Source organism: Lissotriton vulgaris, chromosome 11, assembly GCF_964263255.1.
Source record: "Lissotriton vulgaris chromosome 11, aLisVul1.2, whole genome shotgun sequence".
In the NCBI taxonomy this organism is placed as follows: Eukaryota; Metazoa; Chordata; class Amphibia; order Caudata; family Salamandridae; genus Lissotriton; species Lissotriton vulgaris.
Window position 1 is genome coordinate 881,191,002 of NC_141699.1, and position 14,527 is coordinate 881,205,528.

Here is a 14,527-nt window from a genome sequence, read left to right on the forward strand (position 1 = left end):
CGGGATGGATCTGTCCATGTGCACATCAAGAACCGCATTGAAGTCCCCACCCAACAGCCAGGGCAACCCCGTGTAGGAAGATAGCACTGCAGACATTCGCGCCAAGAACGAGGGTTGGTCTGTGTTTTTGGGCATATATAGATCCTAATAGTGCGCTCTTACCCTTAAGCGTCCCCGACACTAAGGTGTATCGGCCATCAGGGTCTGTCACCATATCCTTGCAGACGAATGGAGTACCTGCCCTCACCCAAATTAACGTGCCCCTCGCATGTGGTGCCATAAATGTGCCCCCTCCAGCGCCTACGCAGCCGATCTAGCTCTGGCTGAGTCATGTGCGTTTCTTGAGGCAGCGCAATGGCGGCCGAGTGTCGCTGTAAATATGCAAATATGGAGTAACTGCACCCAAGTGTGTACATACCAAGTATATTCCATGTGATGATATCAGCTTGAGTCATTTCTGCTTGTAATGATCGATAGGGAGACAAGGGGTGAGGCATCGGGAGGGGCATCTCACGGGGTGCGGAGAATCATGGACTGCATAAGTGTGTCGAACTGCTGCATCTGATATAACAATAGAAAACTAACCATAACCAATTGAACATCTGGGGCAGTCATTTCGTGATGGCCGTCCAAACTTCTGAACCACGGACAAGTCCTAAACTAAGGCAATGTGTTACCTATGGGGTTGCGCGCTAGTGATGCTATGGTATAACCTTCCCCTTTGATGTCAATATGCTTAGCGTGCCAACTCACTGAGCTTCAGACATATCTCGTGGGGTCAGCGGCTCGTTAAACCGTGACCCAGATATTTATGTACGGGACTCTAGTGGGGCCATGTTCGCTCGGCGATAGGTATCCCGCTAAGGCATCGTTGCAATGTGAGGGACGTGTGAAGCGCAACATAAATGAGCCTCCCCCCAAAAAAATTGTATCAGCTAGCCAGGTTATGCAGTACAGTGAATAGCATTCTACTTGCGTGAACAGTTCGCATTAAAGTACATCAGTCCGTCATTTCATCCGATAATGCTGTCAGCTGTTTGCGGGTTGACCACTGGGAGACCAAGCTCTTCCGAGATTTCTGTGGATGGTGACGAGGAGCCACTGGACACCAACACAGTTTGTCTGTAACAGTCAGACTGTTCACGAGGTTGTGGGGATCCAAGGGTCGCGACTGCCTCCAGCACATCCTGTCACTCCTCCCTCATATTGTCTAGCGTAGGAGCCGAGGCCCCTGGGTTGGCCGACTTCATTAGCTCCCTCCGTCGTCGTCGCCTCGGTCTCCTGCTCAACATACGGTCACCATCCGGGCCCGTGGCCCGCACGCCTGTCCACAATCCCGACTCCTATACCAGTCCCATGCCTCCTCAGGGAAGTCAAAGAAGCGAGCCCCATCTTTAGTGACCACTCGTAGCCGGGCAGGGAACAGTAGCAAATAAGGGAGCTACAGGGCTCGGAGCTGACGTTTCATGGCTGTGTAGTTGTTCCTACGCCTCTGTAAGAGAGCAGTGTAGTCTGGGAAAAACATAACTACTTCCGTTCACCTGCACAGGGTCCATTTTCCTTGTTTCACGAAGCACCACGTCCCTGTCCCTGTAGTGGAGTAGTTTGAAAATAAATGGACGCGGTCTAGCACAGGGCTGTGGCTTCTGCGCCGGGATACGGTGAGCCCGATCCACCACGAACTGCACAGACAAGGAACCCTGGGGCAGCAGATCTCGCAGCCAGCATTCTGTGAATTGGTCCGGGTTCCTACCTTCATCGCCTTCCCACCACACAGATGTTGTTACGGCGTGAGTGCCCTTCCGCATCCTCGGCCCGATCTTCCAATATGTGGACATGGTCTATCAAGTCCTGCAGTGCGGCCACATGATTTTGCGCCACAGGTTGGAGCTCTTAAGTTTTGGTCGTGTGCAGCCACTTTATCAGCGAGCTTCCGGTGATCTATGTGAAGTAAAGTGAAGTCCGAGGTGACTGCCGATTCTGGTCTCCAAAGTATAGGTCCTAGTATCGTCCAGTGCGGCACCAATTCGCTCCACCGCTGCGAGTCCATCTTGACGGCTCGGCCTGTGGTCGCTGGTTCCGACATCTCTTCCGTAGTTCCCTGCTTAGGGTCAAGGCTGGCGGCTCTCAGGTGTCCCTGCTGTGTCTTGGCCCGTATCCGGCCCACTACCAGTTGCTGCGCTGTGGGCATTAGCCGACTACTCTCTGCGCCTCCGGTGCGTCGTAACTGAAGCACTAGTCCGTGGGGCATGTGTATCGCTTTTGGCAGTTCAGCCCACCAGCAGAAGAATAGATCACGCCTGCCAGAAGCGGTGGCACACTCAGTCTCGTGGCGTTCGCGCCGCAGGTCAGGGGGAATTAGCATACATCAGGCCTCCAGCAGGCAGCGGCACAACTACAGCAGCGTCCTGGTAATTCAAGAGCAAGGCGCTACTACAGTCTCTTTCGTGCAATGCCTCGTACTTGCGCCCCTTCGCTTAAGCACCCCCTGCTCGCTCTCAAAACCCCCCTCAGTCTGGGGCCCCTCCGGAAGCCCTCGAGCCCAACCGTGTCCCACCACCACTTCCTTGATCATGCCACCACACGACTGCAGTTTCAGCCGCTTCTCAGTTGTTCCCACAAGGGCCAACTGCTCCTCCTGCCACTCGTCTCCCCTCTGTTGTGCTTCCACATGCTCCCACGAGGCCGCCTATATCTGCTCAGAGGGTTATCTCCAGGATAATCCTCATGTCACTCCGCTCACAGGGCCAGTGCAGCCTTACTGGGAATGTTCCTCAATGTCCTACGGGACCCCCAAGCGATCCTAAACCCCTTCTCACTGCGGCCGCCGCAGTTCTGGGCAATTTTACTCACAGCGCCTCTTCACAAGGCCACAGTAACGGGGTCCATAGATGGGGTACCTGTAGCGATTTCTAGCGCCTGCATGAGATGGGCGCAAACAGAGATGCAATTTCCACAGCCACTGCACCAGTAACCTTGGGCATTTCCCCTTCCAGCACCAGGCCTGCACTCCTTCTAAAGCCCCCAACACAGGCAATTGCATGCTGTCTTCTGCTCGTCTCCCCTCCACCACGGTAGACACAGGGTACACCACAGCAGGGCACCAGCTTTTCAAAACATGAGGGGGGCAAACTCCCGCTTGCATGCAGGTCACGTCAGTAGCCACCTGGGCTTCGCTGGCCCTCATCATACCTCAGGCCTCCCTTCGTCCCGCCTCACGGGGCCTCAGGGGGCACCAAGTCTCTTCTGACAGCAACTCCTCAGCCCCTCACAGTGTCCATGCCATGCTGTCACGATCCAGTTCATACGTCTTTATTTCAGAATATTTAATCTTAAAAAGACAGTCATAAAATGCTCTACACTAAACAAAATACAGTAGATACCCATATTAAACTGTCAAGCGTTACATTAAAATAGTTTTTTACACCGGAAAATTTAATCCTAGACACAGTACATCACTAAATCGATCTACTAAAAGTGTCATACAAAACTGGTAATATAACATGAATAAAACATGATCCCCACACAGTCCGCAGCTCCAGGAATCGTGGGTAGCAGATTATTACAATTACCGCAGCTGTTGGACGGGGCGAGAGCCCACTGCCGCCTATGCTGTGCTCAAGCGCCCGGGAGCCCAAGCACCAACTCGAAGGTCTGTCCCCGTCGCTCAGTCACCACTGCCCCACGCGAGCACCCTCATGCACGCAGCTGCGCCCACTCACTTGTTGCTGTGATCTCGAGGGGCTCTGCAGCAGAACACCAGGACTTCAGGGGCGAGGGATCGCTTCCGCTGCCAGGGCTCACCAACGCCGGGGGCTCCGCCGCCATTTCAGGATATAACAGATCGTAGCATGGCACCATTTCATCATTCAAAATGTCCGCGCGCAGCCCGATCCCCAGCAGGGCCGAGCGCTTGTCTGCCCCAGCACCACACAACCAGCCGGCCAAACTTCACAATTTAGCTCCCTGCGGACTCAGCACGCCCTCCGGAATCCAGGCGTGGGCATCAGCAACACAGCCAGCACCGCCAGGAGAATTATTCCAGATAATAGGGGATCAAGGTACGGGAGCACTAATCAGTTGCGTCCGCCATGTTGCCTGGTCGGCCACGCCCCCCCCCCCCCCCCCCCAATTTTAGTACCCCCCTGATAAGAAGGAAAATGCTACTTATCCAGTATGCATCTGTTCTTGGTATATAGAGCTGTAGAGTCATATGCTTTTGCATAGATCGCCATCTAGTGTTGGGTCTGGACGTTTGCACTTTGTTTTTCTTTGACCAAGTCTTTCCAGTCACGAGGTAGGCGACTCCTCCTTTCGGTGATAGTGCGCATGAGCATCAACTCCATTGTTGATTTTTTTCCCCGTAGAGGGTGATAATGGAGTTAGTAAGAGTAGTAAGAAGGAGATGCCCATGAATGCATGTATCGAAGTAAGATGTTAGTGCAACAGGTATAGGTGCCCGTGGTGGGGGGCGGGCGCATATCACTCTACAGCTTTATATGCCAAGAACAGATGCATACTGGATAAGTAGCATTTTCCGTTCCAGGCATATGAGCTGTAGATCATAGCTTTTGCATACACTACATAGCAGCTATCTCCCAAAGCGGTGGCTAACCTGTAGCTGGTGCAGTGGTCTGAAAAAGTGTACGTAAAACTGCTTGGCTTACTCTAGCTTGCTGTGCTGCCAATACATTCACATAATAGTGTTTTGTGAATGTGTGAGGTATAGACCATGTTGCAGCTTTGCATATCATCATCTATGGGTATATTTCCTAAGAATGCCATAGAAGCCCCCAGTTTGCGTGTAGAGTGTGCTCTGGGGGGAACTGTTAATTTCTGTTTAGCCTTTGCATAGCATATTTGAATGCATTTGACTATCCACCTTGCAATACCCGATTTTGATATAGAATTGCCTGTGTGGTGGAGTAAGAGCGACAAAAAGCTGATTTGTGTTATGGAAAAGTTTCATCATTTCAATGTAATAGAGCAATGCTCTTTTCACATCTATCTAATGTGTGTAGTGCACATTCTGCCATTGAATCTGGTTGAGGGAAGAACACGGGTAACTCAACAAATTGATTGGTGTGAAAAGCAGAAATGACTTGGGATTAGTCCAAAGACCCACTTTATTTCGGTGCATTTGTAAAAAAGGTTCTTCTATAGTCAATGCCTGAAGTTCACCCACTCTTATGAGTGATGTGATGGGGGGGAACTAGGAAAGCAACTCTCCATGTGAGAAATTGCAGTTCACATCTGTGTAATGGTTCAAAGGGTGGACCCATTAGTCTGGTGAAAACAATGATGAGATTCCACACTGGAGCAGGTGGATGTCTCGGGGGAATAACTCTTTAGAGTCCCTCCATAAACGCTTTAATGACAGGTACTCTAAAAAGAGATAAATGCTGTCTATTTTGGATGTATGCAGCTATATCAGCTAGATGTAAACGTATGGACGTGTATGCTAAATTGGCATGTTGTAGATCTAACAAATACAAATAGCATTTACATTTATAATGTTTAGCCTAAACATAACCCGACATATCACACCGTATGCACCAGCATTACTGTTAGAAGGTACACTCAGGGGTCAAACGACAGTTACAGAAGCTAGTATTCAATGCATGGGAGATTTATACAGAAACGGCACACTAATTCCATAAACAACATTAATAGAAGACGAGTTACCACCGGGCCAATTTCTGCTACGCCGATCACTAATAACCACCCACCTGTCTAGATGGGGTGATTTAACAAATAAGCCTCAAACACACCTCACCGTTCAATACATGCATGTTATGGGGCAAGGTGGACATCTCACGCGGTGGTTCTCAGCTTCGTTGAGGCAGCACACAGCAACTAATTTAACATCTCTCCAATGCTACTGGAAACAAGACATGGATCACCCACTCACAGACACAGAATGACCTCAGTACTAGAAAGCCCAGTGCGTATCCTCAGAACGTGCGATTCCGCCAAATCCAGTATTACATCAGGCAGAGAGCATATTTCACACCCGCTAAAATCAACTGCTACTTCAATCGCGCAGATGCCAGCTGCTCACGCTGCACCCTTACTGATGCAAACTTATTATACATGCTCTGGGGATGTACCCAGCTATACACATACTGGAAGGTAATTGCGAACACACTGGGCGCATGCACAGAATGCACAGTCCTATTTTAATAGCACACTTAACATTTTACATCTATATCGTAGACACTCGAATAATAAAGTAACTTCTAGATTCCTAGACCTGGGTATGGTGGTGCTAAGAGACTAATCAATAGAAGTGGAAGGCACACATTTTCAGTTTTAGTGTTGCAGTTCTAATTAGCATTCCGCAGCATTTGATCTTTGAAAATGCAACTGTACTGCAATAAAAGTAAAAATGAGACTAATAACACATTCAGGAAACAATTAGATTACATACAAGTAATCAATCAATCAATCGAAGTTTATAAAGTGTGCAGCTACTCACCCGTTAGGGCCTCAAGGCGCTGGGGGGAGGGATTGGGGGGGTGGTGGGGGGTGGGGGGTGGGGAGTGTAGCGTGTGCCGGTGAGGTGGATTAAAAAAGCCAAGTCTTCAATTCCTTCGTGAAGCTGGGGAGGAAGGTGGTTTGTCTGATGTGGATGGGTAGGGCATACTGGAAGTAGGAAGTACTGGGACTAGTCTTTCTTTGTTTGAAAACAAAAGGTACTCCTTAAAGATGAAAGTAGTATACGAAAGAGCAAATAATAAGGGCTAGGCTGGTAAGGAAAAGACATCTCTTTCAATTGCAAACCCATGGGGAATTTATCTAAAGATTAATTTAAATTCTTCTTTGGGTTTTCCTTTTGCTCTCGGTTTAATCAGTCTTATTCTTTCCTCACTGATAAATGAGTTTGTTACTCATAAGATAATAATTTGACCCTTGCTTTACTTTTATGATAAATTCGTTTTTTTGGGAGGCAGAAGAAACTAACAAAAGGGACATTCAAGCAATATGAAACACCCATTTCGGAGGGTTTTACCAAGCTTTAGCGCTGTCCCTTACGTGTCACGCATTAGGCTCCCATGTACATTTCCTGCTGCAATGTAGAAATGATTTGGACATTGTGGGTGGAGGATTTAAAGTAGGCTAAGTCTCAGTCAATATTCTGGATACAAGACTTCATACAAATTAGAGACAAGAGGCACATCAGGAGATGATAAAAGATATCCCATAAAATGGCTTCCTTAGGTTCAAGGAGGGGCTTACACCTTTGTTGAGTTACGGCTGCAACTATGCCTCAAATGTATTCCAAAAAGCATCTCCGAGCTTCTACTTTGAAACCTTCTTTGATTTGGAGGAGAATGTGTGATTCTTCCAAGTAACACGCTCATCAACCAAGTCACAAGAAATGGATCCAACGGGGGAGCTTGTCAATTGTACAGTTGGCTCAGAGAGGCTGTATGAAAACCTGAATTCATTTCCAACTGTAGCATTTTTCCAAAAATGTATTTAAAATTAAATTGAGCATTTTTGATGTTCAGGTAGATCTTGGAGATTGAACCAAAGTGCCCTACATTTCAAAGGAAATTAAAAACATCAAAGTACATGAGAAGCTGCCTCACATTGAAGTATCTTACTATGAACCAAAGTGGAATGTGGACTAACAATCTCATTAGCACCCAAAGTGTGCATTTTAAGAACGATTCAAGTTAAAGGGAAAGCATAAAATGCTGGATGCCACAAACTTAAAGCTCATGAAAGATTATAAACAGCAAAAAGAAATGATTAACCAATAAGAATCGTGCAGCGAGGTCACATCTGGAGGGAACAGTCTCTTACCTAATTCAGAGTACTTTTAGAAAAGAGGGAAGACGCTGCCCTGAATTTAACATACAACATTTGAAATAACTGTTCATGCATTTATTATATTAAGAGTGACCATCCAGTGTAAATTCGCAGCTGTGTGACGGCATGGCAGTGTTATGTGTTGTTGATTGTTTTTATTGTTATAGAAATGACCTCAAGTGATACTTCAGGAAAATGTAAATACGGTGCCTCACGGAGATGCTGTTTCTACACACAAAAAGTAATAAACAATTCATTAAAAAATGTTGCTTGAACTTAAAGAACGTGCTGACCATTTTATAAATGTTGGTTTGTTTGCTACCTCCTGCGTGCCTTACTTCACACAAAACACATTTTAGGAATGTACCCAATAAACGTCTGTGCAATCTCACAACGTGAATGAAATTGTGGCCCTATGCTTAGGAATTCAGTGACTACCCCAACAATTGCAAGTGCCAAATGTTATTTAACTACCTTAAGTCACTTAAGTGTTGAACCTCATTTTACTGCTGGATTATTAACGTCAATGAGTACAGCATTTCTACTATAATGACAGTACACACTATACTTCATACACCTGCTACTCATAAAACACACCTCTTTTTCACAGTGACTGCTCATTGATATCATTTCCTGTGTGTGTTACGACAACAGTGTGCCTTACGGGTCTTATGTGATATGTTACATATCCCTTTTCAACACTGCATTGACTTATCTTAGAATTCATTCTGTGACATACTGTCTCCATAAACAAACGTACCTGGCTGAAATTTGTTCTAGGTCCTTCACCAAGCAGTGCTCCTTTCTGTTGTTGGAAAGGTCCAAGATCGTGAGAGGTCTGCAATCCTCTCTGTGGATTTAGCGGCCCTTGTAACCCTCCATGTGGGTTTCCAATTGCTGCTTGGGAACCTGATGGAACCCGGACTTCTTGAGTAGGTCCTATTCCTTGCTGTGGTCCCTTCTGTCCCCTCATCTCTTGTGGCCCTCGCATTTCTTGAGTGTTTCTCAAATCTTGGACCCCCCGCAATTCAGGAAGCGGTTTTGCATCTTGGGGTATTCTTAACTCCTGCTGGCCTCTTGATTCTTTGGATCCTCTCAAATCCAGTGAAACTCTTGCATCTTGAGGACCCCTGAATTCTGGGAGGCCTCTTGCATCTTGGACTCCCCTCAACTCCGGCAGACCTCTTGCTTCTTGAGTGCCACATCCATCTTGGTGTCCCCTCATTTCCTGTAAGCCTCGTCCATCTTGTGGGCCCCTTAACTCATGCTGGCCTCTTAAATCTTGGGGTCCTTTCATATCCTGTAGGCCTCTAGAATCTAGTGCCCCCCTCACATCCTGGGAACCTCTCATATTTTGGTGTCCAGAAATCACTTGTTGTCCTCTTAATTCTTGAGGTCCCCTTATCTCAGTAGGCCCTCTCAAATCTTGGGATCCTCTCATTTCCTGCAAGCCTCGCACATCTTGCAGACCATGGGTCTCCTGAGGGCCTCTTAAATCTTGCGGACCCCTTAGCTCCGGAGGTCCTCTTAAATCTTGGGGTACCCTCATCTCCTGTGGCCCTCTGAAATCTGGTTGCACCCTGATGTCAGAAGGCGGTCTTGAGTCTTGGGTTCCCCGCATGTCTAGTGGACCCCGCATTTCTTGTTGGTTTCTCAAATCCTGGGGTCCTCGCATTTCGTGAGGGCTTCTTAAATCTTGGGATCCCCTCATATCAGGTGGGCCCCTCAGATTGCCAGGTGCCCTCATGTCTGATGGACCTCTCACGTCTTGAGGTGACCTCGCTTCTAATGGGCCTCTAACATCTTGATTTCCCCTTATATCTTGTGGGCCTCTCAAATCCTGCGGTCCCCTATTATCTTGGGGGCCTCTTAAATCTGGCGGGCCCCTCGTGTCTTGTAGGTTTCTCAAATCTGAAAGACCCCGCATGTCCTGCTGATTTCTCAAATCTTGGTGTCCCCTCATTTCTTGCAGGCCTCTCATTTCCTGGGATCCTCTCATGTCCTGGGGTCCCCTCATCTCTTGGAGCCCATGCATGTCCTGTGGACCTCTCATCTCTTGGGAACCCCGCATGTCCTGAGGTAGCCGCATTTCCTGAGGATTTCTCATGTCTTGTGTGCCATGTATCAGCATTGAACCCTGGGGGTGAGGGCCTCTTATGTCCTGCACAGGATGACCAGGCATAACTGGCTGAGGACATGATCCTTGCATATCCTGAGGCCCCGAGGGTCCTGGTAAACCTCTAGGAGTCAATCCACGCACCTGCCCCTGAGAGCCCTGTAATGCAAGAGGGGGAGGAAGACCGGGCATTCCTCTGGGACCTAGACCAGCCTGCAATCCCTGGGTGCTAGAGGGACCCGGAGGTCCTAAATGACCCTGTAAAATGGCATTTCCCTGGGGGCCCACTGGCCCATGGTGTCTCTGCATTCCTTGATGTCCATGGAGATCCTGATGCCGAGGCATTCCTTGAGGGCCTGGGCCCATGAACGGCTGTGGACCTCCACTCCCTTGAAGTGATGGTGGACCCTGAGATCCCATCGGCCCTTGGGGGCCTAGGTGTCCCTGAGGTCTTATGTGTCCCTGGGGTCTTATGTGTCCATGGGGTCCCATCTGCCCCTGAGGTCCCATCTGCCCCTGAGGTCCCATCTGCCCCTGAGGTCCCATCTGCCCCTGAGGTCCCATCTGCCCCTGAGGTCCCATCTGCACCTGAGGTCCCATCTGCACCTGAGGTCCCATCTGCACCTGAGGCCCCATCTGCCCCTGAGGCCCCATCTGCCCCCGAGGCCCCATCTGCCCCTGAGGCCCCATCTGCCCCTGAGGCCCCATCTGCCCCGGAGGCACCATTTGCCCCGGAGGTCCCATCTGCCCCGGAGGTCCCATCTGCCCCGGAGGTCCCATCTGCCCCGGAGGTCCCATCTGCCCCGGAGGCCCCATTTGCACCTGAGGCCCCATCTGTCCCTGAGGCCCCATCTGTCCCTGAGGCCCCATCTGTCCCTGAGGCCCCATCTGCCCCTGAGGCCCCATCTGCCCCTGAGGCCCCAATGGGCCAGGTGTTCTTAGCCCTGGCTGTCCCATTTGATTTGGGGGTACCATCTGAGGGGGGGGACCCATAGAGCCAGGGGGGCCTGGTGGTATAAACGGTCCTTGAGGTCTAGGAGGCCCCATCTGAGACATATTCATTGGCATTTGCTGAGGTGGAGGAGGCTGCTGGAATCCTTGAGGGTGAGGCCCCTGTCCTGTGAATGTCTGGGTTCCAAGCACAGGACCAGCTTGAGGTGGAGGCTGCGATGAGGTCGGCTGAGTTTGCTCAACCTGCTTCTGGGCTAGTCTCTCAATTTTCAGTTGCTATGAAAAAAGAGAAAGCTTAGTTTGAGAAAAAATATATAACGGCTCCATGATATACTATGACAAATAATGAAGGCCTTTGCCATTGCAACAACCTAGCTTATGCACACTATTGTTAAACATGACACCATAACATTTTGCCCTAACCGGTGTAATTAGCTCCTTAAATCCCCAAAATGTATTTAACAGGGCCCATGTACCTCCAAGAGCAGAGGGTTGGTGTACTGCAGGGCTGCCATTTCTTGCTCAATCTCAGCCTGTGTTCTTTTCTTGTCATCAAGGTTAACCTCTTCTTTTCTGCTTACTGGTTCGGATGGAGGCAAGAGGGGAACTTTATTCTGCATCCAAGCCTGGAAGCAGAGAAATAAAAACTATTAGAAAAAAGAATCTGTTGTAGCTGAATGAGGCTGCAAAAAATCATGATTAGAAAAAATGAGCGCGAAAAAGAGGCCTAACTGGAGCAGCGGGTTGCTTGTTTCAAGATTATCAGTGTAAGCAAGGAAAGGTCGTACTAGAAATGGCACTGTCGTCAAGAAACGGACAGTAGAACTGCAGGCGTTTAGGCAGCTCGGTGTTACTACACTAGAGATCAGAGGAGTAGAACTGTGAATAATTAGAGGTCGTGTTTTATTTTAAACTGTGAGGAGCCTGCAGGTTGTCAGATGGAGTTGGAGCCAAAACAAAAACTGAAGGGCGGTGTCTTGGTGACGAACTTAGTAAAACAGTTTAATATTGTAAGTGATCAGTTTGCAAGACAGACCAATTTGCCTCTATTGCTATAAGAGGCCATAGGGGTGCAATGGCTTTGTGGAGAAGGGCTTGGTGTTTCAGGAATTTTAAATGTCACACAGCTCTTATGACAAATAAAGCTAATTAGACTTATTCCACAGAGTGGTTTAATGTCACATTTTTGGAATGATTTTATAGATTGACTAGGCTTACGCCAGCTCTGAAATGTACTATGTACAATAACATTTGTGAGGTGGGTGACCCTCGACTGTTTGACTGCGATTGCATTTCTAGTTAGAACTAGTGTAACGTGACACTGGCGAAATGATTTGTGATTAAACATGTGAAAAATGCACTAATTTCATAGAAAAATACTCAGCTTGTAACTTGAAGCACTTGATATATGCTCATGCATGCACGGAAAAAGGAAAAGAGGTTTAAGGTGGATGCTTTTTAACCAAAAGTCTTAAGGCACAGGAACTGTTCGAGAGCTTAATAGGTGAGAGCTACTGGAAAATATCTTTCTAGATATTGGAGCCAATATTGAGCGAGCTGTCATCGGCCCACTTAATGAGAATAGAAAAGGGCATGAGCAGAGAGGGGATATGTGGTCCTCTCACTGTAAAGAATGAAATTAGGGAGATTGGACCAGAAGGGTTGGTGTACTTGTGTATAGAAGTATCATAATCACTTCTTTTCAGTTTGAGTTCATGGTCGCCTCCTCTACTGTTCATTTGGATTTGCTCCGTGCCAAGGACCTTGACATTTTGGTCTTGTTCTTGGTGTTGCAGAAAAAGCTCGACCAGTGGTAACTTGGAATCTGATTTGAAGGTATTTCCGTAGCTTTACTGAATGTATGTCTTTGCCTGTCTGGTCGTACTGCCCATATGTATTTTGTTACAATGGCATTTGATTATATATTTGATGTGTATTGTTGCAGTTAATCCAGTCTTGGATTTTTTGTTTGTAGTCATTGGTAGAGATAAATTCCTTAACTGTCTTCTCTTCCGTTTTGCAAGTGGCGTGATGGCGGCATGTGTAGAAGCCTCACGGTTCATCCAGCAAGGTTTCGGTTTGCTTTCGATCATCTCTTAACTAAACCTTTGTCCTCATCAAACGTACGGCAGTAAACTGACGTCCGAAAGACGACGTAAGAACATACCTGCCTTGTCTTTAAGCAGATATTCATCAGGCGTTCTAAAGCGTCCGGAATCGACTGACTCGTGACTCTCGTCGCCTGCACAAAACTGACGCGAGTCTGTCCAGAGTGGATTTTTAGTCAGACCTACGCGGGAGGTGACGCCATTCAGGGCATGTTTTCTAAACAATTCCTCGAGCAGGACAGCATCCAATACGGTTTTTCAAATTCAAGAGTTGAAACATAAAATGGACTTCTTTAAAAGGAGTGTGTACTATATATTTTCAGTTCTTTGGTCATTTGAACTCCTGTTTGGAGGCATACAATGCAACATGCACATACACTTTACTCCACAAAGGGTCAGGGGCCCTTTGATAAATACAAGCTGGCAATTCACAAACTGATGGGGCTGATATGGCTCCTTCAAGGTTCTGTACCAGCAGTAGGCCCCCAGTCTCCTTTTCGAATGTTCCAGTTCTACAGCTGGTCCATTTCGGCAAGCAAGCATCATTTACCACTAAAAAAAATCGATGTTTTTCTGGCCGAAGACCTCTTTTTCTGAATACCTCTTTTTCCCTTGGTTGCTGCAATTGGCAAGACTTATTCAAACTCAAACTAATTCAGTACATATTCCCTTGATTCTGCCTTTCCTTTTCATAGTCGATTCCAGTCCATAACTGCAGTGGCCTCACAAACCATGCTTATGAGCAGAATGCCATGCCATTTATTTGGCAGTAAAATAGCTCAGCAAGTTAAGTGCCTGCTGCTGAGGTGTGTGCAATGGCAGTGACTTTGACCAATTAGACTTAAGAAACGCAGCAACTATGAAGATACCATCATTAATAATAAAAATGACATTTTCTAAATTATATACGTTGTCATCCTCTCGACTGCGGATGATTAGCGACAGAAAATATATATCACGCAAAGGTCTGAAAACACCTCAGCAGTATAAGAGTAGTACTCCCTGGGCTCATCAAGACAAACATGTTCCACATATCCTCATCCAAACACAGCTTGGAAAAGAAACCCTTCAGAATCCATTGACAAGATTAGGAAACATTGAAATGTATTTAGGAACACTTGCACAGAGACAAGTAACCTCACTCTGTAGGAGAGGGTGCATGCAAGAATATATCTTTGTTTTCCTCAATCAAGAAGCTTATTGAGTAGACCACGTTTGCAATAAGGTGGTTTACATATCCTGTGTTTCTTCATTCAGTTGCTCCTCTTAAGATGTAAGAGGTGGAATTTCACGGCAGTAGAAAATAGGGAGACTAGAAATTACCACAGGTCAAGGGAGTGAGTTCCAGTTGTGGAAGACCACGCGGCTGGAGGACTGGTGTCTTTATGCATTTGAGGGCAGTTTAGAGTTTTGAAGTTAGTAGCAGATGGTGGAATGCAGGTTTCATGCTTTTGTAATCGCAGAGGAGAACTAGGGTAACAAACAAAGCAGGTGCTCAGGAAAAAGAATTAGCAAAACGATAAGTAATAAGTAC

At 47.4% G+C, this 14,527-nt stretch overlaps 1 protein-coding gene across 2 annotated transcripts in view; it reads right to left on the minus strand.

The window, feature by feature from the left end:
- Positions 1–14,527, minus strand: part of WDR33 (WD repeat domain 33) — a 1,115,698-nt gene that overhangs the window by 159,375 nt on the left and 941,796 nt on the right. The window contains exons 15-17 of one of the 2 annotated variants that reach the window (XM_086944028.1): positions 11,362–11,511; positions 10,523–11,161; positions 8,579–10,486 (exon numbers count right to left, since the gene is read on the minus strand). In XM_086944028.1, the coding sequence (XP_086800154.1) occupies positions 8,579–10,486; positions 10,523–11,161; positions 11,362–11,511 (2,697 nt within the window). Of the gene's footprint in view, positions 1–8,578; positions 11,162–11,361; positions 11,512–14,527 lie in introns of both variants that reach the window. The other variant, XM_086944027.1, reaches the window with a different exon arrangement.